Genomic DNA, 27,538 nt, shown 5'->3' with positions numbered 1-27,538 from the left:
CTCCCCTCCTCTTCCTCCTCCCCGCTCCTGCCCTGCCGGCTGGCAACGAGCGGCTGGACGGGGCGGTGCGGCGGGGGCGGTGCGGCGGGAGCGGTGCGGGGAGCGGTGCGGGAAGCGGGGCTGCCGCCCGTGTCCCCCCCCCCGGCCCCGGAGGGCCCCGACGGCCTCTGTGAGTCCTCAGCCGGAGCCGGACCATGGCTTGGGGCGAGCTCGGGCTGCTCCGCTGGCTGCGGGAGAGCCGGCAGTCCCGCAAACTCATCCTGCTCATCGTCTTCATCGCCCTGCTCTTGGACAACATGCTGCTGACCGTGGTCGGTAGGTGGAATGGGCTTGGGTTTATTTTCCTCTCCCGGTTTATGCTTGAAATAATCTCCAGTGACAGATGTACTCGCCGAATGCCTTATTAATGCTCTCAAACCCAGCATTTTCAAGCACTGACTTTTTATTATTTTTTTTTAAAGACAAATAATTTTCTAGGCATTGCAATCACACCGCCGTGGACATCAAAGTCTTGCTTTATTTCCATATTAATTGCAGGATAAGGAATGTTATAAAGAGGTCCTTTTTTTTTCTTTCCATACTAAACACCACTGATACTTCACAGAATGACAGACAACAGTATTTTTAGCTCATCAACATTTTTACTCCTGTGGTCAAGCAACTGAAACAACAGGCTAGATAACATTGGAGATGTCTGTTTCCTTGTGATAGCTCCTCTTTCTCTCATATTGGTCTTAAAATGATAGGTTAATAAGAAAGCTATCTAACTGGGTTTTAAGAAAAGCACTTCTATGAGTTGGTTTGTAAAATAATGCACGTTTTGATAGAAGTTGAAGATGCAACTTTTAATGGTGTCAGCGGCATAGTGTCAAGATTCAGCAATCTACTCAAATAAAACAGCTGAACACTTTTCACTGGTAGTTTTAGGAGTCCTCATATTCAAATGTTTGTATGAATTTAAAGGAAAGGGTTGAGGGAAACCGGTGGCTCATGGGTGTGCACACACAAACACGCACACATGAATGCACATGCTTCTCTCAGAAGTGACTCGGTCTGTGCAGAGCCAGCTCTCAGATGATGCTGCAGAGTCAGCTTCTGAATCAGACTCTTGAATTTCTTGGGGGGCTTCAGCTTGGAAGCTAAAAGCTGAAAACTTATCTATTTTTAATAAGTTGATTTGGGATTTTTTTTAACATGAATATACTTCCTTTTAAAAGTTGTTACTGTTTAATTACTCATTTAGTAATATGTATGCTAGAAGCCCTAGAAACTATTATAATTTTCAGACTTGAGAGGGTGGGCTTTTTCAGGAAGAGGTGCAAGATGGGAGGGGGTGATTCTGTCACAAGTGTTAAAATAAATGAATCTGATATCTGCTTTTACAAATTATAAAGTGCTAATTTAAATTGCAGCTAATATCATGAAGCATATAAAGAAGGTTCCTTCTGACTGATCTTCTCATTGTATGTTATTAAAAATAATGAGATATGCAAATATCAACACATTAGTTCTGATTACTTAATATAAGAATGTTATTTTTCCTTCTTATGTCTGTTACTTATCAGTATTTTTGTGGTTTATTTTTAATATTTTTATTTAATAAGATTTCCAGTATGCTGCTTATCATTCATATTTTCACAATCTAATAAAAGGATTTTATGCAGTAATGAGCAACAGAGAGACTTCATATATGGGTTTCAATACTTATATTTTGCTTAATGATATCTGTACAGAAAATTTATGAAAACTGAAAAAAAAGACTAATATCATAGAACTTTTTGGTTTAAATTGCACTTCTCAGTTATGTGTGTTTTTTCCCTTGAGCAAACTTCTTTCAGTTCTAATGTGATCTCTAGAAAAGCCTAGTATTTCCTAATCAATGACAAAGTAAGCAAGAAAATTTGGTGATTCTATTTACAAATAACCTGATAGTAAGATGCCAATGTGTTTTATTTGTTTTTCCAGTGCCAATAATTCCCAGTTACCTTTACAGCATCGAACATGAGAAAAATGCCACAGAAATCCAGACTACTAAGCCTAACCTACTCTCAGCAACAATGGACAATTTTCAGAGCATCTTCTCCTACTATGACAATACAACGATGGTTACTGGAAATGAATCTGATAAGACAGGACCCAGAGAGTTGCATCAGACTCAGACAGAACAAATGATAGTAAATGTGACTCCTTCCCCGTCTGACTGCCCCAGGGATGATAAGGAGCTGTTGAATGAAAACGTTCGGGTTGGTCTCTTGTTTGCTTCAAAAGCAACAGTGCAGCTCCTGACTAACCCCTTCATAGGGCCACTGACAAACAGGTATGTTACTTCTGATACTCTACAAGTCAGGATTTTATATTGGTGTTTTAGTCCAGACTAGTATTTTGAGCAAAGTATTCCTGATTCTCCTTTGGGACTGGCTTACCAGCCCTCTCACTTTATCTGAAGGAATATATTAGTGAAATACATTTGGTGAACACTTCTAAACACTTCTGACCCAAAACATTCTGTGATTCTACAGTTTACCCCATTGCTTTTTCCCACTCTTACCAAGCTCCCTGTACAAGGCTCTGAGCCCAGCTGTGCTAACACCTTAATCCACTAGAGCCAATGAATGTCTCTGTTGCCATGTCTCTCTCCCCTTTTTTTATCAGCCTGGAAAAATATGCAGTTGTAACCTTGTGCTTATCCATATTGGCCTAAAAATCATTAAAAATTAATAGATATTTAATCATTATTTTTACACCAGCTTGACTACAGCTTTGAACTTCTTCACATGAGAAAGAGGGACTAGAATCACAAGATGTTCATGACCAAGATAAGTGCGAAGAATGAGGCAGAGAAATAAACAGCATTTGTAACTACCTGCTTACAGTTCAGTTCCTATGTAAGGTTTGCTTTCAGGTTTTGATCCCTCTGCCTGCCCTGTGCTCCAGCAGGGACCATGGAAGTGGGGAGCGCACAGACCACACACCCTGTCCCTGCTGACCCTACATATTCTTCCTTACCTTCTTCCTTACCTTCACATGTTTAGGTAAGGAATATGTTAGTAGTTCATTTGTTCATAACCTCGAGGAATATATTCTTCTTGCCATAAATCCTTCCCAGTCTTCACTGCCAGTGAAGAAGACAGCCAGAGTGCCAGCCAGGACAGGCCTAGTAAGGGCAGCTCCCAGTGGTACCCACGGAGCTGTGTGACAACAACGTTGGAATCAGTGGATTTGCAGCACTGTAATGGATAATTAGGCTCTAATAATCCACAGCTGCTAACATGGTCAGTGCAACCTTTATTTTACTGTTACACAGAACCACCAATCTGTTGCCTTACTGTAGTGTAATCTTGTTAATAGGTATAAATCACTTTCTAAGGGTCCTTCAATCTGGGGCAGATGTTGGATTGAAATGGAGTTCATTTGAGCATTCTCCATCTCCTTTCCCTCATTCAACTAATGACTCAGAGTTTTTCAGAGGTCAGAAATACTTATAAGAAGCAGTTTCAGCTGCAGGTAACTTTGGTGAAACATGCTGGACACTCCTTCAGAATTGCTTGGAGGGCTTTGAAAGGAGTGGCCAAGAAAATTACATGCTTGGGCATGATAACAAGAAAAAAGAAGAGACAAGACAGGCTGTAATATTCTTTTCTGTTGAACACATGCAGAGGAACCAAATGTAGGGATAACTGGGAGGGAGTATACCATGTTGAGTCCCAGAAGGAGAATCTGTATATTCACAAGTTTCACATGGCAAGAACATGAATGGCCCAGGACCAAGAGACAGAATCACTGACTGATTGGCTGTTACAGGTGGTGCCTCTCCTTTTTTTTTTGTTTATTTATGTTATATAGTGTAATTGTTCAGGAAAAATCCTGATCTGTGCTCTCTAATATCTGTAGAGCTCAATGAATGCAGCTGCAGATTAGACATTTGTGATAGCACAAATCCAACTAATTACTGCTGCTATTTCAGGTGCAGGCAGGGTTTGCTAAGAGGCAGAGTTTGTTGAGATTATGTAGGAAAGGACAACCTGCATAACTAACTAAATCTCAGCTGGATGTGGGTAAGACTGTCCCTGAGCAAGAGGAACCATGATTTCCAGAGGTTCAGCAACCCCATGCAGGGGTAGCACACCAGAATTGTGCATCTCCACATTGTGGGTGAAACTCCAGGCAATTTTATCATTCCAGAGGATTATAATGACTTGTTTAACCCACCACAAGTGCATGCCCAGTGCTGACCTGTAAACCTTTGCATCGTGTTGTGTGATTGATCACTGGCAACGCAGACTTTGTCTGAAATTACTCTGTACTCACATAGAGTTTAGTTCTGAAATCATTTATTTCTGTGTGGAGGAAAAGGTACTTGTTAGACCTTGGTAAAAGCATCATGGTGTGCTGGGTAGCAAGAGTAGGAGTGAGTTCTGCTCTGGTTCTGCCCTTATTACCTTTTGTTATGTATCACTTCACACCTTGCTGTGAAACTGTTTGTCCAAGGTAAAGGAAGAATAATTTCTGTGACTGCAAAAATTAACAACAATGCTTGAAGAGTATTTCACTGAGCAGTAAAAGTGGCCTCCAAAATACCTGTTTTCTTACTGCCTTCAACAACCAGAAACTTCCCAAGGGTAGGAAGCCTTTTGGAAGGTTGAAATCTCCTCTATATTGCTGGAGTATCGTGTAGAACTACTGAGATAGCACTTCTTGGTGTTTAACTTATTGTTTATGGAAGATCTCACAGCTCATTTCTCTGATTTAGTGATGGAAACATGAATGTGGGAGCCAATTTGGATGGAATTTCACATCATGCAAACAACTGAGTTTTAATTCAGTGTACTTGCAACAGAAACAAATCGCTGTCTCATGGCACCTTGGACAAGTCTAAGAATTGCTTGATTTCTATACTGAAAGCAAACTGCTCCCCCACAGTGTCCATTCCAGATACCTTTGGAATGGCCTTGACAGACAAAATCCTACTTTACTTTGTAATGGGAGAAGGCAGAAGCATATTAACCTTCTGCTTTCATACTACAAAGAAAGAGAACACTAACCACCAGCACTATCCATACCTGCAAGGTCTGGGTTTTTTGGTCTGTTCTCCTATCAGTGCTTTTTTAAATTGAAAACCTCAGAATCAAAGCAATTATGATCAAACTCTCTGTGACCTGTTCCACCTGGGAAGGGAAGTGCTCACTTCAGCTCTGAGACAGGTAAGAAGTTGGTGACAAACAATTTTTATTTCCTCATGTACAAAGAAACACCAGTTGAGACAAATATCCCATCATGTGATGCCTACTACACACACAGCAAGAGAAGAGACAGGCTTAGAAAAAGAATTCTCTTTAAATAAACAGACAAAAAAGGTAGCATTGTTCTCTTATATGCCATATGTCATGGTGCTGGGAGTTTAAAATTATTATCATAAGGCCATAAAGAAATTCTTTGATGAGGATTTAATTTGGTGATACCAGTCCAGTTAAGTGCCACATGAGTAAGTAAAGTAGTCTCTGCTGGATATTTGCAATACTACTTACAAATCTCAACTGGAAGAATCAGTGCAGTGTTTTTGTCATATTTTAAAGTAGTGATGATATTTAAGGCCAAATTGTTCTTCATTCGAGTTTTCTTTGGCATGTAGGAATGTGCTTGCTAGAATTTTTCCATTCACAAAACTCACGGAAATGTTGCAATAAGACAAACAGTGAACATTGAATCCTGCACTTCAGAGAGTTTTCCATTATTCAGAGCCCTTAATTGCATAAAAATATTAAAAAAACCTCCAAAGCTCAGAATAATTATTTTTGGTTTGTCTATGTCATGACTGTTATTATTAAAAGGGCCATTATAGGCTCTTCCATTCTTTGATTGACCCCCTTCAGCCAATGCTGCCAGTATAAATGCCCAATACTGTCAAATCATTGAAAGTTGAAATGCTTTGAAAGTACTCATTTGAAAAGCATCATCCATTGTTGAAGAATTTAGCCATTAAATAATGTCTTGTCAAATACATTTGAGATGCACAATCCTACAGAAAAAGAAGATGTGAACAAAGTGTGCTAATAGAATATACAGGCTGTCTTAAGAACTAACTGGGTTTTGACTCTAGGGTAGACTTTTAATGGTGTGAAAAATAATATATTGTGATTTTCTTGGTAGAAGCTTCAGTTTTAGCTGCCTAAAAAAAAAAGACATTTACTTTTCAACCAGAAAATTCTTTACTTCCTGGAAATGTGAAAATACTTAGAGCAACCAGGCATTTCTATAGGCTGTTTAGAGGCCTAATGAAGAAGTGGGCTGATGAAGACAGCTTTGATCAGCTTCATTTTTACTCCTAAACCCATGGAGAGCAAAAGTATTATTATCAGGCTCTTTGGGACCCTTCCAGTGCTCCTGGCTGAGGCAGAACTTCCAGAAAAGCTGATGACAAATTCTTCCAGTAAAAAAGCCATTGGATCGACTGTGTGTCATTATGGTCATTGTCTCATGAGGATGGAAACAGATGAGTATTGAAACATGACTGGGATATTTCAAAGTTCAGAATGCTCAGACAAGTCTTCCCTTGGCATATCTTTGGCAACCTTGTGGAGGCCCAGAGGGCTTTTATTGGAAACAATTAAGGCAGAACAAGAACAGAGCAATCAGATTCTAATGAGAAGGATTGTTTCCAGGGATTTCAGATACAAAGTCTGCTGTGCCAGATGAAAAGACATTTGTAACATGCACAAATATGATCATGTGTTCCACAATAAATAGTTCAAAACCTACCAAAGAACTGCAGGTTGGGTTTTTGACATGTGTGAACTCATGTAAGTATAACTCAAAACCTCAGTGGAACAACCTCAGAAATGTGAAATATTCATTTTGTTTTCCAGAATAGGCTACCAGATTCCACTGTTTGCTGGCTTCTGCATCATGTTTGTGTCAACAATCAGTAAGTGTCCACATCCTACTTGGTCTGGCCCAGACACAACTTTTAGATAAGTAATCCATAATAATTGTCACTAAGAATTCTTGTTGATGTATAGGGACTGATTTCCAAGGAAAATAAGAGTGTCTGCTCCACGTGCATGGTGGTACTGATGAGATTAAACAAGTACACTCCTATGAACGTGCTCTAAGGAATCATGACCTTTCATCCCACCTCAGTGGGTCTCTTCCTTAGCTGAATCTTTCACGTTCTTGTAATCTGGAATGGTTTTAAGAGACTGTTTTAAGAGACAGCCATGAGAGGGCTGTCAGTCATGAGAGGGCTGTCTTGTAAGGTCCTTGACATCTAGATATTGTGGGGGCTTATCAGAAAGATCGTGAGGCTGCAGTGGCTCATGAGGAGCAAATGAGTCAACAACACCACAGCGTTGCTAAACATCACTGTGGGATGTGCAAACAGGAGCACAGGCTGCAAGTCAGCTGAGATAATTTGTCTGCTCTAATGGCATTGATAAGGCTTCAGCTGCTGTTCTGTTTGGTTTTGGCCTGGCATTTAAAGCTCTGGCCCAGACAGAAAGAGTACAGATCATTAGAAGCCTGTGAGGAATGGTGAAAGAATCAGTTTTGCCTCAGAAGGCAGATGATGTAAGATATATATGAGAGTCCATGACAAAAAAAGGAAGGGAACAAACAGTTTTCCATGTCCAGTGTACATAAGAGAAGGAATAATGACAGATTGCCCAGAGAAGTTGTGGATGCCCCAGCCCTGGAAGTGTCCAAGGCCTGGTTTGATGGGGGTCTGAGCAACCTAATCTAGTGAAAGGTGTCTGCCCATGGCAGGAGGGTGGGACAATGAGATCCCTTCCAAGACTAACCATTCTATGGTCTTAAAACATCAAGGAGACTAAAGAGCTAGAGAAGGTGACCTGATCTTAACATCACTGACATCTCTGCATTGTTAGGTAAATTTTGGTTGGGATGTAGATAAGACTAGTGAGCCTAACTCGTGGCAGAGGACAGAACTGCTGATCTGTTGACATCCTTTCTTCCTTTATTTTTCTTGATTTTTCTCTGTCCATATAGTAGGAATTTTTTAAGACTTGTTGAAAAGCCCAAGAGGCACAATCCCACGGGGCAGGTGGGAAAAGTTCACATGGATCTTGTGTTTAGTTGGTGCATAACATCTTCCTGCAGCTGTAACCTGTCTGGCAAAATTCCATAGGTGGCCAACAGATGGGAGCAGAAAAAAACCTCACTGTAGATTTAATGAGACTGACCATGACATGGGCTCTACAATTCAGACAGGAAAACCTCTCACCACCCACTCACTCATTGGAGAAAACACCAGTGCATTGAGTGGGGGGGGGGTGTTACATCCTGCCTTCCCCGAGCGCCTGGAGCTCCAGACTGGGCAGCCTTAAAGGAAGCAGAGTGGAGAGGGAAGGCTGGAAAGAAAAGCCTTATTACTCCTTCTGTGTGCAGCTGAATCAGAGCAGGATGTAATCAAATCCTAAGTAATTAGTTAAAACTCCTTCAGGCTTGCATTCTGTGTTACCTGAGGCTTAATCACCTGAGAGCAATTCAACACTGACACACCTAAATGCAATAAGAGAAAATAATGCAGTTAGTATTGGAAGTGGCACAAGTCACTGTAAACACTTGACTAAACTGTAGGAAGTTTCTGTGACAGTTTCAAAAAATCTAACTTTTTAACCTAGTTAGAGTTAACCTAATTTAAAAAATTTACCTCTATTTCTTTTTTCTTTAGTGTTTGCCTTCTCTGGAAGCTATGCCTTACTGTTTATTGCCAGGTCCCTTCAAGGAGTGGGTTCCTCCTGTTCTTCAGTGGCAGGTAAGAGAAGAGTTTATAGAATAAAATGCAGATGATTCAGTCATTTTCTGAATTATATTTTGGCTGCACTTTCAATAATTGATATAAAAATATTTAATTAAGCCAATTTCATGTATTTTTTCCTGTCTATTTCATATCAAGTAGCTCAAAAGCAAATGTCTTTTCAGATTTCCTTGGTATTTGGGTTGCAGCAAGGTAGAGCTCTAAATGAACTACACTCTCCCTGGGATTTCTACACCTGTTTCTTGAACATTTTAAATTCATTTTTAGCCATTTTAAAGGTCATTGGGAACTTATGTTGGTACTTACTGCAGTTGGAACAGCAGCTCTGTATGTTACTGAAATTTCATTATAAAACCTTGTTTTCAAGGACTTCCCATGCTGGCTGCCAGTTTGTACTGTTTACCTGAAACACATTTCCAATACAAGCTTTTAATTTTTAAATGAGTAGGTGAAATGGAGTATGGGTTTTCAGCCCAAATTACTTATCCATTTTTTGAGATTGAGAGTGGAGAAAGTATGTTTTGTTCATGTTGAATGTTTCAGTGTTGGAAAAATTCCCTCTGATGGCTGTAGAAATAGAAATTTGGCTTGGGAAAGGAGGTGAATTATAGTGTTGAGTCAATGTGTCTTATGGCTTACTCAGGAAAATCCCCCCTTCCAAACTGGACTGGCCTATATCCAGGGTTCCCAAAAGCTCTGTAGAAGCTTAACAAGAATTTGGTGCCTGCATTCCTTCTGGCTTCCTTTTACAGGGATTTGCTCCAGCCCACATCTGGACAATGTTGCTTGGGACAGCTGGGGTGGTGTAACACTCCAGACTGAACTTTCCACCTGGGAGCAAAGGGCACTTTATTCTTAAGATGGGCTTGAAACTGCACAACAAGCAGTAGTTAATCAGAGAGATTGAAAACTGGATGAGTAGTGGGAAGAGGGGGATGCAGCTGAAAGAGAAGGCAGGGGCTTATATGAGGAGTCAGGGATGGGGAAGGCAAAGACAGGCAGGAAGAGTAGAGACAAGAAAATCCGTCTTCTATCTGACACAGTTAAGGTTACAAGTTAAGCTTTCCAAAGGGAAGACATGCCAGAATCAAAATGATTGTTCAGCTTTACCCAAGTTCTTGTGGAAGTGTTCACCTTGAGGTATGGGCTCTTAAAAGAGTACATGACTTTTTTTTTTCTCAGACTACCTAGAAAATAGAGCAGAAAAGGTCAAAAGACCATCTAGTCCACCCCTTCCTGAAGGCAGAATCAGCTTAGCATCTGTCATTCCTCATGCACACTTGACAGACATGATCTCAGAAGCCTCCAGAAATGCCCTCAGCATCTAGCTTTGTGCTTAAGTACCTTTACAGTCAGGAAGGTTTTTTTCTGATGTCTCATCTGAAGGCTCCTTGCTGTCATGTGAACTTATTTCTGCTTCCCATACTTGAGAGAACATGAACAATGTGGTTTTTTTCTTTATCTTTCTGGCTCTCTTTCATATTGCAAGACTGTTATCACATCTCACATCAGTGTTCTCTTCTGGTTTTAAATTGAAAGTCCTGTAGTTGTCCCTCACAGATATTTTTCTTGCTCGCCCTCACTGACTTTCTATGGATAGTCTTAAGGGCGCTCCTACCTTTCTTCAGAACCAGACACAGCACTGGGAAGAAGCTCTGTCTCCTTACAGGGAGTCATCCCACCTACCTCACAGGCAAAGGAATTTTGGTGTACTGTTGCTGCTAATCAGTCATCTCCTCCTCTGCATCTGTGTGATCATTTCTACCTATGTGTAAAACCTTGTGTTTTCTCTTTTGTATTGCCCCCTAATTTTGTTTTCCAGAATATTTCTCCAAATCTCACATTCATTGTGAATTCTGACACAGTTCTTTAACTAGCTCTCCAGCTGCTCATGCAAACAGCTTGATGTCATCCACAATTTTCAATAAACATGATAATCCACACAGGATCTTTGCTCTTTTGATGCACATGATGGATAGAATTCACTTAATGATCAACTGTGCAGTGTTTTGTTTTCTTTTTCTATGTAGCTGTTGACCTTATTTACTGAGTCCTACAAAAATCTTGATTTGAAAACATAATTATTAATTTATATGAGGACTCTTCTGCAGCATTTACATCTATAGTGTCTGAGTGCAAACACAAATGAATTAGGCTTCATGTTTCCCTTTGTGAAATGAAGGTTTGCAATCAAATGCAGAAATGAGGCATGTGAAGATAAAGGTCAAGAGAATCCCTTAATTTTGGATGCTGAACTTGAAATACTCATTTACAAAGTAATCAGCTCTGCATAAAACCTCATGCCCAGAGCACAGGTAGCACTGACCGCAATTGCAGATGAGTGGTCACCAGACCTTTGTGTCATGCACTCGGAGTATAAATAAATGATGGTGAGTGCTTGCCAAAAGCTTTGTTTCTGCTACTTGAAAAGCATCATCTAAAAGCTCTGTGACAAAGACAGGGACAAAGGATCTAGCAAATAAGGGCATTATTAAATTACCTGACTAATACTGCACAATGTAACATGGTCTTGGAGGCCATGCACCTTGCCAAGCCCCTTTTTGCTTCAAAGTTAATTCTATGAGGAGGGATTATACATATTTATGTTTTATTTATATATTATATAGACAGAAATACTTTCTGTCATTTCTGTATAATGTTTAGCAGGTGTGGCAAATGATGACCATAAACTGTAGTACACAGATGCCTAATTTTGTGTTGTGTTTTTTTCTTTTAAATTGTAGGGATGGGTTTGCTCGCCACTGTATACACGGACGATGAAGAGAGAGGCAACGCAATGGGAATTGCACTGGGAGGCCTTGCTATGGGAGTATTAGGTTAGTGAGTTGGAGGCTCTGCTGGCAACAGAAACCACTCCCCAGCCATCCCAAAGCATGTACTGCTCTGAAAGCAGCAGGAGTCTCACTGAGTGCAATGCTATCATGTAGTCTCCAGATGAGAGTGGTGGTGCATGTTAAGAATAGCTTTCCCCACAGCAGCGCATTCCTTATGCAAGTGCATGTCAAGCAACAATCTATGAGATGCTTGAGTTCTGTGAGGAATATGGTTATTGTCATGATCAATGAGCTTCGTGGGGATTTTTATCCCAAATATTTTTGTCTCTGTGTGCCAATAGCAGAATGTCCAAATGTTTGCAGGGGATGTTTATTCAGAGTCAAAGGTTTGGCTTCCCAACTATGTGCTTTCTTTTTCCCTGACAGTGGGCCCACCTTTTGGGAGTGTCATGTATGAGTTTGTGGGGAAGAGTTCTCCTTTCCTGGTTCTGGCAGCACTGGCTCTGTTAGATGGAGGTCAGTGGATACAAACAGTCAGTACCACCATGTATCCCTTTGATAATCCCACCATCCCTCCCCCTCCTTGGAGGAACATTACACTATTGATTTCCTTTCACAGCTGTTCAGCTACTTGTTCTGCAGCCATCCAGAACACAGGCAGAAGTAAGTATTCAGGTAAAACACTGTAGGCAATGGGTGACACTTTGCCTTTCCTAATCCCAAGCTTTTGTTTCACAGAGTCAGAAGGGGACACCGTTACTGACACTTTTGAAGGACCCATATATCATTATTGCAGCAGGTACAAGATCCCTTGTTTTCTCTTTAAACCACTCATTGGTGCCATTCCTGGCTTCCTGGGGTGCCTTGGGCTGAGCTGCTTTAATAGTATTGTCATTTGGTGGTTTCCTTTACATAAAACTCAAAGTGTCAGCTGGTAATACAGGATGAATATACCACTAGAAGCAAAACAGGCAGAAATTTTAAATAAATGTGTCTTTCCAGCCCAGAGGACACTGATGACTTGCAGGTGCTTGCTGAGGCAATGAGATGTGGCCAGGAAACTTTCTATGAGGCAAGTGGCCAGGGCTAGACTTTCAGAGGGAGGAATGGCCAGCACATCACAGGCAGGCATAGGGAATAACACTGAACTTTGTTTCTGTTTGAAGAGGGAGTGAGTTTAGTCTCTTGAGCATGGATTGCATTTCAGAAAAGGTCTGGGTTCAATGGTGAATGGCGTTTGGTATTACATGTATCATTTGTCTAGTAAGTCTTTTCTCTCTCAAGGGAAGTTTGTCTTTTTGCATTGCATTTTTTTGAATGTTTATTCTAAAGTCTGTAATTAAGCTTGGCCCTTTCTAATGTTGATAAAACACCTGGAAGCAGATATTTGTTTTCATAGGTTTGGTTTGTTTTTTTTCTTAGACCTAACTTGCTTGTCCAACAAAGCAATTCTTCCAGGCATTTCTTGGGTTTTCTATGTCTTGGTCAACTTAGGGAATTATCATAACCTTAACTCTGTGACTAGACACAGGGTTGAGCTGTAACTAAAGTTATAAAAATACTTTTGTTTGAGAAATTCTTGGAGCACTGAAAGACCTTTCCATGAAATAAAAGTATTTGAGGGGAAAAAAAGCAGCTAAGACAATACTTGTCATAAGAGATAAACCTATCATTGATTTTATTTGTAACTTGCCTCTTACAGTGGCCAAAGCAGGTGTTGCAAGGTGAGGTTTATCCAACATTCACCAGTTACATGCAGTCTGTGCCAAGGTTTAGTCTGTGGCAGAACTTGGTTTACACCATAAAATATGACAATGGGTACTTTGTTTGACTAAGTTTATCTGCTAAGCTCAGTCTTGGCCAAGGAAAAGAAAAGGTACCAAGACCATGGATCCTACTATTTTTACTACATCTCATGTCTTCTAAGAGCATAAATGGACTTTGTTCCTAATTTTAACACAGTGCATGGGATTTAATTTCTGCTGCTCTCCTCTGCAGCTTTTTCAGCAATGTTTCAGATTCTGAGCAGTCTCAGAGTCTGAAGTGTTGAAGAAAAATAAGTAGCCTGGACTCAGGATTGTGTGTCAGGGACACCTTTTCTGCCCTGGCTCTTTTTGCCTCCTGCTTTCCTGCATGTGCATGCACCAGTGACTCCTGGCTCCCCTTCCCATCTTTGATCCTGTGCAGCTGAACACAACAGGAGGAGGGAAAGGAAGGATGTACAGACAGGTAGAATCATAGAGACTTTCTCTGTTCTGATCCTTCCTACTCTCACCAGGCATCAGTGCCCAGGGAATGAGAGCCCCGACAATAACCCATGTGAGGGACTAAGTACAGCACCCAGGTCTCTGCCTCCCAGAACAGAGGCTGCCCAGTGCTTTGACAGTACAGATTGTGTTGATGTTCTCTAACCTCAGTTTCTTCTCCTGCTTTATTTCTCTTGCAGACCAAATTTGTTTTTTGTCAGAGCTGAATGCCAAATACCACTTCTAACTTCAGCCTATCTGGCTTATGAGTGCACATCAGTCCTAAAGCAGTTTTCTTGCTGCACCAGGAATCCACAGTTTAAATGTTAATTGCTTCAGCTCTGAAATCACTGCTTTATTTACATTAAAAAGTGTCTGAAAATTTCATTTGCTCTCCCTTACCTAGGATTTGGGTGGGGTTTTTTACTTTATTTTCTAGGATGGGAATTTCTGATCTGGATGCTAACAGGGAGGGGTGGGTAAGAGGTTGGTTGGGATGGCAACTCCATGCTCTGACCCCTTGGGGCAATCAGTCAAGTCCCATTTCCCCAAATCTAAGCCATGATGGTGTTTTCTGCTTCACAAGGATGCTGCTGGTGTAGGTGTCCCACAATGTGCACAGTGTTCAGATACAGCGATTAGAGAGAAGTTTAAAAGTCCCACTGGGTTTGAACTGCTCATTGAGATTAGAGGTTTTGAATGGCTTTTAAGGCAATTAACTACCTCATTAAAAAACTGCCTGCATCGCTAGTGAGCTGATTTGTTGACTACCAGTAAAATCCAGGGACATTAACAATGCTGCAAATGTGTTAACACTTTCAATGCTTCCTCCAACCTGGTTTAAGATACACTAATTTCACGGTAGATTCAGACTAAATCTCATGAACGTGTCTCATCTACTTGAGTCATAATTATTTGTATTCTCAATGTATAAGCACTTTCTGACCAATCTGGTTGGTCAGAATGGCAATTGCACAATATTACTCCTCAGCACAACCTGTCCTTGTGTCAAAGGTGATGCTTGGAAACCCGTGCCATCAGTACTCACTGACCCAGGCCAAAGAAATATGACTGACATGTTTTGTCACAGCCAGGAGGAGCTCAGTGAATGAGGTCAGGGACATTCTTACAGCCAGACCTCACTGACAGGGATTAAAGAAAAGTTAGGTGCTACTGGCTGACAAAGCTGTGTGGACAGACAAGTTAGTTTGAATGATCAGATTCAGAGACAGATATCACCATGGGCATGTGTGTTCTTTGGCATGTGTGTCAGCTTTTCACTGGGTACCTGCTCTTTCACAGAAAAATACCAGGGATGTCTGTGGCATTCTGCCAAAAGCTGAGTGGGTTCTTGGCTGCAGAGGTGGGATTCAGCTGAGAGGATGCAATTTTCTGGCCAATGCAGGACATTTTATGTAATTCAAAGAAGAAAAAATGTAGGATTTATGTCCTTGACACATGACTCTTTAAAGAGAGGTCAGATCCATGCAAAATAGAGGAAAAACCCCATTATCTTCTTTTGGGGAAGTTTTGCTAAGGTAGTATGCTCTTTATGGGACTTTGCCATGAGTTTGCAGAGTACCAGCTCAGGTGCTCTCTTTTCTCATCTGAGTATTTTGGGAAGCTCTGGTGATGCCTCCTGACCTAAGGAGAAGTAGATGCCACAAACATGTGCAAGCATAACTGTTTCTCATTTCTTTGTGTAGTTTGTTAAGAGTAGTATAAGACCTTTTCTATTTAAGTCATCTTTGTCAGAATGGTCCTGCTTCCTCTGACTGCACTCTGTGCAGCCTGAATTATTTTTCTAGCATCAAGGAAGCTGCTGGAGCATGGCTGATTTTGACTCTGAAGAGAACAGCCCCAAGGTGTTTAACTGGGGCTCCTCACAGACAAGCTGCTGGGAGCTTGCACCCAAGTGGAAAGGTTGGCTTTTCTTTAGGGCAAAGCAGTGCTGAACTGTTGCTCCTTGCCCTGGGAAGGGAGTGAGCCAGCAAGTTCATTTTAGGAATTGTGGATACACAGTCTAATATATTCTGACAGGTTTGAGCAAAGAATGACATCAATGCTCATTTTATTTTGAACCTTATGATGAGGAGCTTGTTCCAAGAGAAATAATGTTTCTCTGACCTCAGACAAATTCAGTCTTTTGTGTTTTGATTTTTATTATTTAGAGAAAAAGGTAAAATTTAGATTGCAAATGACTGGGAAAGTCTAGAATATTTTCCTAAATTTCAGATATTGTAAATATTAGAAAGAAAAATGGGAACAGAAATTTCAAGTTGTCACTTCTAGCAGTGACTTCCTAAAACCATTTTGTAAGCAGAGGGGACATGTCCTGTTGCCCTGAATTAAGCTTTGGCTGCCTCAGGGTCTTTTGAGGAAGTGTGAAAGGCATCTTGAATCCAGAGAAATACTGTGGGGTTTCATAATCCCTACACTAAAGTTGAGTGCACCACTGAGGATGGACAAACATGACACAAGCCCACTGGAGCCTGGATCTGCAGGCAGTGGCGTAGAGCAGAGCTGAGCTGGCAGGCAAGACTGAATCAGCACTTCCACCACTTGTTATCCTTTGTGTTTGGGTTAGTAAAGGTCTAGAAATTCAAAAGAGATCTGTAAGCATTTGAAATTCATAGGGCTGGGCTGGGCTGAGCTCAGCTCAGCTTTGCTGCATGGCCTTACTGGCTGCTGGCTACAGGATCTTGACAGAAAATTCCCATTTTTAGGGGACAGACATCTCCGTGGTTGTCTCTTGATATTTTTAGGATCAAGACCTCCACATGTGGTAGAAGCATCATCTCTCAGATGACAGAGGCACAGGGTCAGAGCCTGTGCTTCTTACACAACAGGGCTCTGGTATTGCCCCAGGAGATGAGGTAAAGACCAGAAGATTGTAGTTTCAGCTAATCATTTGTACAACAGTCAGACCTCATGAACTTTCTAAATGTCATCAAGCTCACTGCAAACTTTCACATTATGAAATAGCTTAACCTTTATTGTAGAATTTCTAAAAGAAATATATAAAAAGTTAAGTCTTCAGTGATTTTTACATTGTGTTCTACTTAATGTTAATCAGCATGTGATGCTTGACAAGTAGGTCTGTAGAAAATGTGATGTTTTATGTAAAAATGTACATTCGTTGCATAGCCTTTTGTTCATAGTCAAAATAAATAATTACTATTATTTTTTCTCCTTCCCTGCTTTCTCTAAGGATCAATCTGCTTTGCAAACATGGCTATTGCTATGCTTGAACCAGCTTTACCCATCTGGATGATGGAGACCATGTGCTCAAAAAAATGGCAGCTTGGTAAAGTACAGTTTATTATTTGCATCTCTATATTTTGTCTAATGATTTTCTCAGTTCTGGTCCTGTTAATGATTATATGCTCCAGGGGTTATTTTTTTTTACAATCTTTATATTGTCAGTGTTATACCTGCACAATTCCAAACATTGGTATGCAAGAAAAACAGATAGGGCATTGATGTTATTGCAATAGAGGCTCCAGCAAGGGATACCCACAACTAAAGGAGAAATAGTTGTAGGTAGCCATGGCATTGTGGCTGATCCAGCTCTGTTGGGAACTCCAGCAGCACATCTGGCAGAGTTGGCTGGGGCAGCTGAAGATGCCTCTGGAGCCATAGAGCCAAAACAATTTGTTTGGGCTTTTTTCCTAGAGGGAATACTTCCACAGTTCCTAGTTTGAATTGCCAGGAGAGGCAGCCACAGAAATCTGCAGCAGGTGCTCTGTGTTGGGTGCAAACCATGTTTGTGCCAGGTAAAATGCCCCAAATGAAACTGTAATTGAAGAAAGGCACCTTCATGATAACTTCCACTTCTGTTAGAGTATTTACTTTTGCCTTTTTTGAAAGTTTCTAGAAATAGATCACCTGTGAACAACATAATAAGTAAGCACAGGCTTTTGCAGTTCTCCTAATTATAATTAGCTCTTATACTTTTATACCTTTTTAGCTTTTACATCACAGATTCCTTCCAGGCTGATCCTGCTAACACGTGGGAGAAGGACGCACTTTACTTAAATGCAGTCACAAGGAGCATTTTCCCTTAAATGTGATAGATTTGATGTCCTTCTTGTGGTTACTTAGTTATTCCTTTCAACAGAAAGCAGTGGGAGAGACTTAACTTGGATCTCCTTATAACCTGTAACAGGGACAGGCTTGGGAAACCAGTGTCCATGGGCAAGCAGGGAACATGCCCTACGTATCAAGTTAGACTAAAGTTGGGGCAGTTGATATCTCTTCGAGGTGAACAGGAGAGGGAAATAAAACACCAGAAATTGGACTAAATTCCAGCGAATGTCAAACTGTGTCTGAGAGGTTGATGTGAATATTCTTAACTGGGGGGTGTCCAGCTTTCATATATCTATTTGATAAATTTAATGTCTTCTGTGCTGTGATGTTTCATGAGGGTATTTTTAATATCAGCACATGGCATTTGACAGAAAAAGAAAACATCCTTCCTGCAAATGATGTTCAGCCAGAATCTGACTAATATCCCTGCTCTGTGTTAATGTAGGTGTCCCTACACCGTATAGAAAGCATAAACCTTAGTTCTTAGTAATGCAGTGGAGATCTAGGGTGGCCATGGAGGCAGTTCTTAATGTGCTGCTGTACTGTTGAAAATGGTAGTGACTTCTAGACTGAAAATGAATATGCAAACTTTGATATTTTGAAGGAAAAATAAATATTGTTTATCTACCTCCCTCACCAGTGGTTCATATTACTGGTGCAGTGGAAATGAGATTTATAAATCTCTTTGTTGAGCAGAGGTTCCTAGAGGGAAAAATATCAATTTTAAATTAAGAGTAATTTTACACCTTAATGATACAAGTAATTGACTCCATTACACTTTGTCTGATTTGACAGCATTAATTAAAGTTTTTAAGCCTCTTAAATTCTATCTTGAACCTCAGAGTTTTAAGCAAATGATTATCCTTTGCAATTGGAGATCCAGCTGTTTGAAGCATGATCTGAAGTAAGTATAAAGGAACCTTGATCTGACCAATTAATGTTACTGAGCATAAAGCTCATTTAGACATCAAGATTCTGCTTCACTATACCACAGCTTACACACCAACCTGCAAGTCTTATTTAACAAGCCTTTGCAGTATTATTTCTCTTTTGCAGCTGTCAAGGTTTGCTTTGTTTGGTTTAACCAGATAGCTCCAAGCAGTACTGAAGTAGCTGTGGTTACACAGGTGAAAACAAAATATTTTCCCACTACCACCAGTGTAACCTGCAAGGATTTTAATCACAGGATATTGCTGTCCTAAAAATGACCTCTTGATTTTTTTCTTATGAATATCAGAGAGATAGGAAGAAGATGGATAGGCAGGAAATGAGAAAATCCATATTGCCCTGGTGAAAGATGAGGAGCAAATAGACACCTGAAGGAAACGGTTTGATTGTGTACTCCAATGTCCCAGCTGCTTTCTAAAGCTGAATTACCTGATTTAACAGAGACCAAATGAAGGGCTTGCAATGGCATGCACTAATTTGTCAGACTTTCCTAGTTTTGTCAGGTTTCCCAGTTTGGTTCTTCTTAAGATGCAAAATTTAACAGAAGCAAAATACTGTGTGTTATTTCTTTCCAGACACATCATCCATTCAACACCACTGCACAAGGATCTGGCATTAGACACAACTGCCCTGTTCTCTTTACCTCTTGGGCATTATTCATAAAAACGCCTTCTCCTCAAGGGCAGTCCCTGCCCTCAGACACACCTGCATCATCTCCTAGGTGCTCTGGAGGCAGTAGAGGCAATGGCACACCATGGTCTCCAGCAGCATTTCTGCCTTTGACATTTTGCCTCTGGCTGAGCCCTGCCCTGTCACTTTTGTGTAGGGAGAGAATGAATCCTCCAGTATAGACTAAAACTGGCTTTTAAGCCGGAGATGTTTCTGGTCACTGTGAACAATCACTTACTCCAGATACGGCTGCTGCTGTGAAAACCTCCAGGCTAGAAGAAATTACTGGCCCTGACAATATGGATGTGGGGGATGAGAGTCTGGGTCCCCTCCCCTCAGGGTCAGAAAGGATTTACTCAGGTGCACTCATTGCAAGTCATCACAGATAATTCTGTTTTGGTTTGTTTTAATTTAAACCAAAAAGTCGTTATTTAAAATTAAAAGTATGTTGTCTAATTAGTTTCTAAACAAATATTTTAAGGTTTTTACACCTTTACATCATTGATACATGTTGACTACAGTTGCTGCTTCACCAAGGGCCACATCATGGCACTGCAAACCTGCCTGCAACATGAAGCTTCATGGCATGCACAGGCTTGAAAGGTGATAGACACTTGCAAAGCCACAGCAGCAGCAGCCCTGCTGTCCAGGGGGATTCACCCACCCCTGCCCATTCTGGGCTGCTGCACATGCTGAGCACATGCTCCATAAACCCTGCAACTGTGGGCGAGCTGCTTTCCTTGACCTACCCCAAAGGTCCCTGCAGTTTGAAATAAACATTTTGCTCTTTGTTGTTCTGTCCCCTCTCCCCTTCCAGTTCTTGAAGCTGATGCTGAAAAACTCTTTTCAAAGGCACCACATCACCCCTGCATTTCACAGATGCTGCCCTTAGATTTCATGAGACAAACCGGATATTTGATTCTTTGGGCTGCACACAAAAGCTCCATTAGATGCGCTCAGATCAAAATTGCAGTGTCTGGGATTTATTAGTTTCTTCTAACACTTCACTAAAATACTTGCTGATAAAATATCTCATTCATATTTTTCAGGTGTTGCTTTTCTCCCAGCTAGTGTCTCTTATCTCATTGGAACTAATCTTTTTGGGATACTTGCACACAAAATTGGAAGGTAAGCTTCATTTAAAAATACCCATCATCTTCCAGTCTCTTCGTGTACCATTTCCAGTGTTTCCCGGGGCAGCTTATTGATAATGGAAATTATTAAAGTTTGTTCTATAGTAGTAAAATTGCTCTTTTGAACATGTTGCTACTTTTGTTTGTTAACTCAGCACTTTAGACGTGACTTTGAAACATTCAAGATCAGGTGTAATATCTCATTATCACCCATCTCTGAGTGATGTTTCTTCTTTGATAGGTGGCTTTGTGCCTTGCTCGGGATGCTAATTGTGGGAATAAGCATTTTATGTGTAAGTAGACGATCATGTATCTTTTAAACCATGTGGATGTTTGTGTGCTCATCTTCAAATACGTGCTTTTCCCTTGAGATTTTCCTGAAGTTTCTGCTTTATGACATGGTATTAAACAATGTGTAGTTAATAGGTTCCAGATCAGAGTTTTGAGTTCTTTGAAATTTCAGTGCTACAATTATTTTAAGAAAAGTGGCTCTGAAAGGAGGATGATTCTTTGTTGAGCTGTCACTCACTTTATTCTTGCTGATAATAGAGTGTCAGTGGTTTAATGGCACACTTGGCTGAAATGACAGCTCAGAACAAGGAACAAACTCGCACATCTCTACAAAGTGTGCCACAACTACTTGGAGAATTTATCTTAGAAAAAGAAACTAACCTCATTATGATGTGCAGTGTGACTTCATTAACTGCCTGAAATTTCCTTTACAGGTACCATTTGCTAAAAACATTTATGGGCTTATAGCACCAACTTTTGGAGTTGGATTTGCCATTGGTAAGAAAATTTACAACAACTTCTTAGACTGTGTTCTTTGTGTAAAACTTTTATATGAAGTTACGATTAGTTTTGTTGCCACTCTGATGTGACAGAAGTGGAGTCTGAACTGTGACCCAAACTGGTAAGTAGGATGAGAAGGACTAAAAGGCAGAGCTTAAGGAGTTTGAACCAGGCTTCTTTAGACAAGTTGGATTGCTAAGTCTGTCCAGAATTGCTCCATTGACCTAAACAGATCCTTCAGACTGTCCATGAATGTAACCATCATTTGCAGAAATGAAGCCACGCACTGCCTCAGACCCACAGTCTTGTTTGTTGTGGAATAGAATTATATAGACATCTCACAGAAAAAAAAGGCTTTAAAATTTTGTACATAAAATAGGAACTCCCAAGTCCATGTACTCTGCTTCAAGTAATGTGTGTGAACTTTGCTGGGCCTTTCAAATAGTCTGGAATGGGGACTGGGGCTTAGTTTTCAGTGCTTGGTGGGTCAGAAAATGTCCTGGGGCATCTTCTTGCATGAGTAATGTGTAGTTAGGAAAGAAGTTACAGGCACAATGACAAATCCCCAATGTCTCAGCAGTTTTGTCAGCTGCCTGTGCTGTTCTTGCAAGCAATGAAGGTGTGGCTCAAAAGATGTGATAAAAGCACCATATATAATTTGATTGACTGGAGGATAATGCCATCTCTTAGGCCTAGAGAAAGTGTAAGTTCCTGTCAAATAAATTTCCCCTAAATAAAATCTACTTGACCAGTAATGAGGAACGGAAGCCTTTGCACAGACAGCTCCTGGGAAGTGGTGGATCTGCTCTAAGCCCACATCTCTCCTGTCCTTTGGAAGTGCACATGTACAAGTCTATACATGTCCATAGATGACCTCAGACACAGCAAAGACCTCAAAAAGCAAAGATAATACAGACTATTTTTACACAAATCTTCTGCTTAGTTAAGCATCCTTCTAGCTGGTTTTGCATCTCTTCTTAGCACAGAGTTGGCCTCATTTAAAATAAGACAACAAAAGGCAGCATTTTCCTGAAATATGTTTTCCTCCCTCACAACCAGGAATGGTGGACTCCTCCATGATGCCAATCATGGGCTACCTCGTGGACCTGCGCCATGTGTCCGTCTATGGCAGTGTGTATGCAATAGCTGACGTTGCCTTTTGCATGGGCTTCGCCATAGGTAAGTGGCATTTTCCTGCCTGTAAAGCACAGTTAAATCAAGGCAATCTGCTACAATGCCAGGTGTGAATCCCAGTGGCATTTGCAGGTTTTATGAGCACAGGTTCTTATTTCCTGCAAGAAATAAAGCAGAGGGAATTGTGTTTGGCATCTGTTTCTGTTCTCTGCCATAGTGTCGTGCTCACTTCATTAGCTGTAAGAGGCTTGAAGCTGTCAGGCACTGAACACAAACAGGATATCACTAGGAAAGGGTCCTTGGAACATTTTAAACTGACATCACAGCTGTGCTTTTAATATTCTGTGAGGGAGATAACTCCCCACTGACCCCCTGCCTCCTTGAGTGGATGATACAGATGCCCTTAGGAAGATCTCTAATTTTTTCAGTGAATGTAGAGAATGGAGCCAGGAAAGTTTGTTATAATTACAAACATGTCTTTACATTCCTCAAATCAATTTATAAAGCAGGAGTTTTGTATATAAAATTACCATTTTTTAAAGTGGCTGCTGCTAATTTTGTGTCTGAGTGGTCTCCAGAAAAGGGTTTTTATCTATACAAGGTCCCTCTGCTGGTGGTGCCATTGCAAAGGCCATTGGATTTCCATGGCTCATGACAATTATAGGGATTGTGGATATCCTCTTCGCTCCCCTGTGCTTTTTCCTTCGAAGTCCACCTGCCAAAGAGGAGAAAATGGTAAGTGTAACTTCGTTTCTTTGCTTGGTTTTGTTGCTTTTTGTTTTTTTTTTTTCCAGTGAAACAAATGATAATTTTTTTCCACATCTTTGCCTCTAACTTTCTCAAAATAGGACCAGCACAGTATATTTCACCCTCACATGTCATCTTTGGAATGAACTCCCCCTTCTTTTTATGTCCAAGATTTATAAAGACAAACTTTTTATTAGTTACAGATTGCAAAGTCACAAATTTGGTTATCATGAAACAGGGTCCAGCAAGACATTCCTCTGCAACAGCATATACTATGGTGGAGTCAGTATAGAGAATGCATTTTGTTTTCCCTGAAGAGCCAGTTGAATTAACCAATTGACCAAATTACTCCTTGTTGTGCCTCAAACTGTTTTTTTCACATGGTCCTCTACAGTATATTTTACATCATATTTTTTTCACCTCCTCCTTTCTCCAAACAGTTCACTTCCCATTAATGACTTCTCTCACTCAACCTGTACCACAGGTCTTCTCTTCTTTTCAAGATAAACTTGTCAATATCTTAATTTTATAGAGCTGTCAGTGCTTCCCAGCCACTGTGTGGTGTGGGAGGAGTCATTCTTGGCCACATCAGCATCTTCCCAGTCCCTGCAGCCTGCAGGGGGTCTTTAGGGCTGAGTCTCAGATCAGGTGAACGTGTTGTGATGCATCCCTCAAACTAGAGGCTGAGAGGCCTGAATGAAAAATGACCCTGTGACTAACAGACCTTGGCAGACTTTCTGAACAAGGCTAATTTGGGTGCAAAATGTAGCTGTTAATTGTTTATTTGGGTGAAATGAAACTACTTTTGCAGGGTCATGGTTTTATTAAGCAGTGCCACATCTCTGCAAGGTAAGGACAGCACCTGCTGGATACGCTGCTCACTGTCATGGGCAGGAGCACAGGAGGTGGAAAATCCATCTTGCTGAAATAGTGGCATAGGCTAGGCCAGAGACCTGTTTTATAAATATTTGGACTGCAGAATCCTTGAGATCCAGTTAATCCCTTGTTATAACCTTTGCAGACTCCACTGGTTTAGTTTGTTTCGGGTTTTCTTACACTGACCAAGGCTGAGCAACAGAAAGAAAACAAACAAAAAAGCTGCTGCTGGTTTACTGGCTGTGCAGTTGACCCAGGAGTTTAACTTGTAACAAGAGTAACCCCTGAAGGGACAGGATCTCTCCCCTCAACTCAAACACCTCCCAGTGTCTGACACCTCTAACATATCTTTAAGTGCAAAGTAGCTTCTGTTCCCAAAGTGGCTTATAGCAGTGAATTAATGTGCCATTTCTTTCTGGTTTGAAGAGAGTCAGGAAGGTCCCAACATTCTGCTCTTTTCATAATTAATTAAAAAACAAACTTAATCACATTCTGCACAAAATATGCTACACAACTGCTCCAAACTCCTACAAAAAATTAATTCCAAAGAACATGATATTGCAACCAGTCCCCCACCATGATAATCACTTTTGGCTTGCCTGGGGTTGCATGGCAAAGTATTTGGACCACTGCTCTGAGCAGAGCTCAGGTATGGAGTTCTGGACCTCCACAGAGAGAGGAGCAGTGGGGAGAAAAGCAATACAGGAGTCGTGGCTTGAGGTAGTAGGGCTCCCCTTGACCAGCTTTTAATACATGGAGATTAAATAGGGGAGGGGCAAATTTCTATAACCAGAGAGCAGGGAGATGTATTTCAGTAATACACGGGCTGAAACACTGGTAATAGAAATTTGCTGGTGGTGTCTTTAGGGCCAAGATTGCAACTCACACAGACTTGTAGACTACATTTACTGTGACTGGAATCAGTCTGGGCTCTACTCTCAGGGAGAAGAGGTGCCTCCCTGAATAGTGCACACATGATGTCTGTGTGGTGGATCAGCCCCAGACTCAGCTGGGTAATGCTAATGCATTCTGTTTTCTTTCAGGCAATACTCATGGATCACAACTGTCCTGTGAAAACAAAAATGTATACCCAGAACAACATCCAGTCTTACCCCATAGGTGAAGAAGAAGAATATGAAAGTGATGAATAACAGAAAAGCCATATAACATATTTTGGTGTACAGAATGCTGTGGTTCATGTGAAACATCTCATCCAGAAATAGGTTTTAGTTGTACTGTACATTTAATAGTGAAATGGTCAAAAAACCCAAAGGTATATTATTCATTGCCCATGGTTATAAAGCAGACTGCTAACCGCCTTACAAGGGGGGAAAAGCTTTTATAGAGGATTTGTATAGTGTTAATCTTTGTGTATTTAATTTTATTAAATATTACACTATATTTTTATTAAATGTGTAGTATAAATCTGTATAAACGTAAATTTTATCTGTTTGGTTTTTAAAGTCAACTCATTGACAATATTTCATATTTTATTTGAAGTCATGTTGCTGTTAAGAGCCTTTATCTTTCTAATCTGATTGGAAATTTTCAAAAAGCTGGAAGAAAATCCATCCAATTTGCATCCTTTTAAATGGTACCTTTCTAAGTACATTGAGAGGAGCTGAAGGCTGGAATTCAGTGTGGACAGCACTGCTGCTTTTGTCATCAGCTTCAGGTTGTAATAATACAAATGTAAAAAGAAACAAAAGGATCACTTCTTTGCCAACTTAAAACAATGAGCTCTCTCTGAACCACTCATGAAAAGCTGGGGAAGCAGGATGTTAAACAGCTGATTGTGTTGCTATTCGTAGTGTTTAGTGCAATTTTAACAACCAGTTATGCAAGAGGAAGCCCCCCCAAAACACACCACCAGGCAAACAAGTAGGTATGAATATTCACTTCTCCTTTCCCTTAAAGGGAATGAGACCAGCATGAGCATACTTCTTTATATTTTTATCTTTTGACTCTTTTAAGGTATCTCTATTTTAGTTACATCTTAAGAGATGGGTTAAGAAAAACTGCAGTACTCCAGTATTGAGTTCTACCATGTAGTCAAAAATGAGCTGCTAACTTAAGCAGTTCAAACAAATAACTTTTACATGTATTTGCATACACATCTGGAAAGTATATTTTTTTAATTAGTTAAATTATCAACTTCACAAAAAAGAAAAAAAATTGAAAAAATAACCAGTTGGTTGCCAATCTCAACATTTGGGAGCACAGTCCAATAACCCTAACCCTGTTAGGTAGTCCCTATCTGCACTGAGAGACAACACTTGAGAAGAAAGCATTTTAAAACAACCCCAATGTCCTTCTCATCTATGGTGTATCATTTAATTTGTAAAATTAAAATCTTTATGTGCCTTCTTTCATGTAATTGCAGATGTTTTATGTACTACAGCATAAATACTATGTTTACATATAGTTTTGTAAAGCATATATACTATGGTCAGAAAATATGAAAAATAGAGTGAATCGAACTTTGAAGTATTGCTCTGTCAATAATTATGCATTCAGAACATATTAAAATAAAGTTATCTGACAGAAATTCATGATTTATTGTAATAAAGTGGAAAAAAATTTAAAAAGAAAGGATCCCCATCATCATTTGCCTTATGCATTGTGTTTTACCAACAGAGAGAAAAAGCCAACAATTCTATTTCGGGTGGTGGGAAAACACTCCTCTAAGCTTATTCATTTGTAACTCAGAACAAATATTTTCATTCCAGGCCATAAATACATGGAACTTACTTACAAATAACCGTGATACTTCCAAAATCAGTGTGTCAGGTGCCTGCTGGCCTGAGATTTAACTTTTTGGAAATGGCTAAGGCCAAAATCTGCAGTACCAGGAGACACCCTTGTGTGTTCTGTTACTGAGTGGGAAAAGTCTAAAAAAACATCCTAAGAGGCTTAAATGCTGCGAAAGGCCAAGCAGTATGTCCTGTGGCTGATTTTAAAAACCCACTTACCCATTTTTGTAGTGGTGTATTTTCAATTGCATTCTTTTGAATATATATAACAGATGGAAATCCTTTCTTCAAAGCTGAGAGGTGGAGAGAGACATTAGTACAGCACAAACCAAATTCTGTCACATGTTGAGCCACTAAGTAACAATTGTGTGGATCGATGACTGTTCTTGAGGCTCAGATTTTCCTCTGCCCCAAGAGAAGTTATTTTACTTCACTGAACTCTTTCAGTCAACATCAAATTGTCAATCCTATTAAATTTGAAACAACTATACCAATGTTAGAATTCTAAATTACTACAGGACACATCCATTTTTTTTTGCTCATTGATTAACAAATGCATTGCTTAAATTCCCAAGTATAAAAG

At 40.3% G+C, this 27,538-nt stretch overlaps 1 protein-coding gene across 1 annotated transcript; it reads left to right on the top strand.

Annotated features, from left to right (window-relative positions):
• Positions 1 to 113: 113 nt before the first annotated feature.
• On the top strand, positions 114 to 26,739 carry SLC18A2 (solute carrier family 18 member A2). Its single transcript, XM_071563500.1, has 15 exons — positions 114 to 315; positions 1,966 to 2,317; positions 6,864 to 6,922; positions 8,687 to 8,770; positions 11,518 to 11,610; positions 11,995 to 12,084; positions 12,188 to 12,231; positions 12,307 to 12,367; positions 17,026 to 17,121; positions 20,570 to 20,648; positions 20,895 to 20,946; positions 21,379 to 21,442; positions 22,505 to 22,624; positions 23,181 to 23,314; positions 25,246 to 26,739. Exons 1-15 carry the CDS (start codon positions 195 to 197, stop codon positions 25,351 to 25,353), a joined length of 1,557 nt encoding a protein of 518 aa, XP_071419601.1. The 5' UTR covers positions 114 to 194; the 3' UTR covers positions 25,354 to 26,739.
• Positions 26,740 to 27,538: the final 799 nt, after the last annotated feature.

The sequence above is a fragment of the Pithys albifrons genome, chromosome 9 (assembly GCF_047495875.1).
Source record: "Pithys albifrons albifrons isolate INPA30051 chromosome 9, PitAlb_v1, whole genome shotgun sequence".
Classification (NCBI taxonomy): domain Eukaryota; kingdom Metazoa; phylum Chordata; class Aves; order Passeriformes; family Thamnophilidae; genus Pithys; species Pithys albifrons.
Note: the sequence above shows the minus strand (reverse complement) of the source record. Positions and strands in the feature narration are given on the sequence as shown.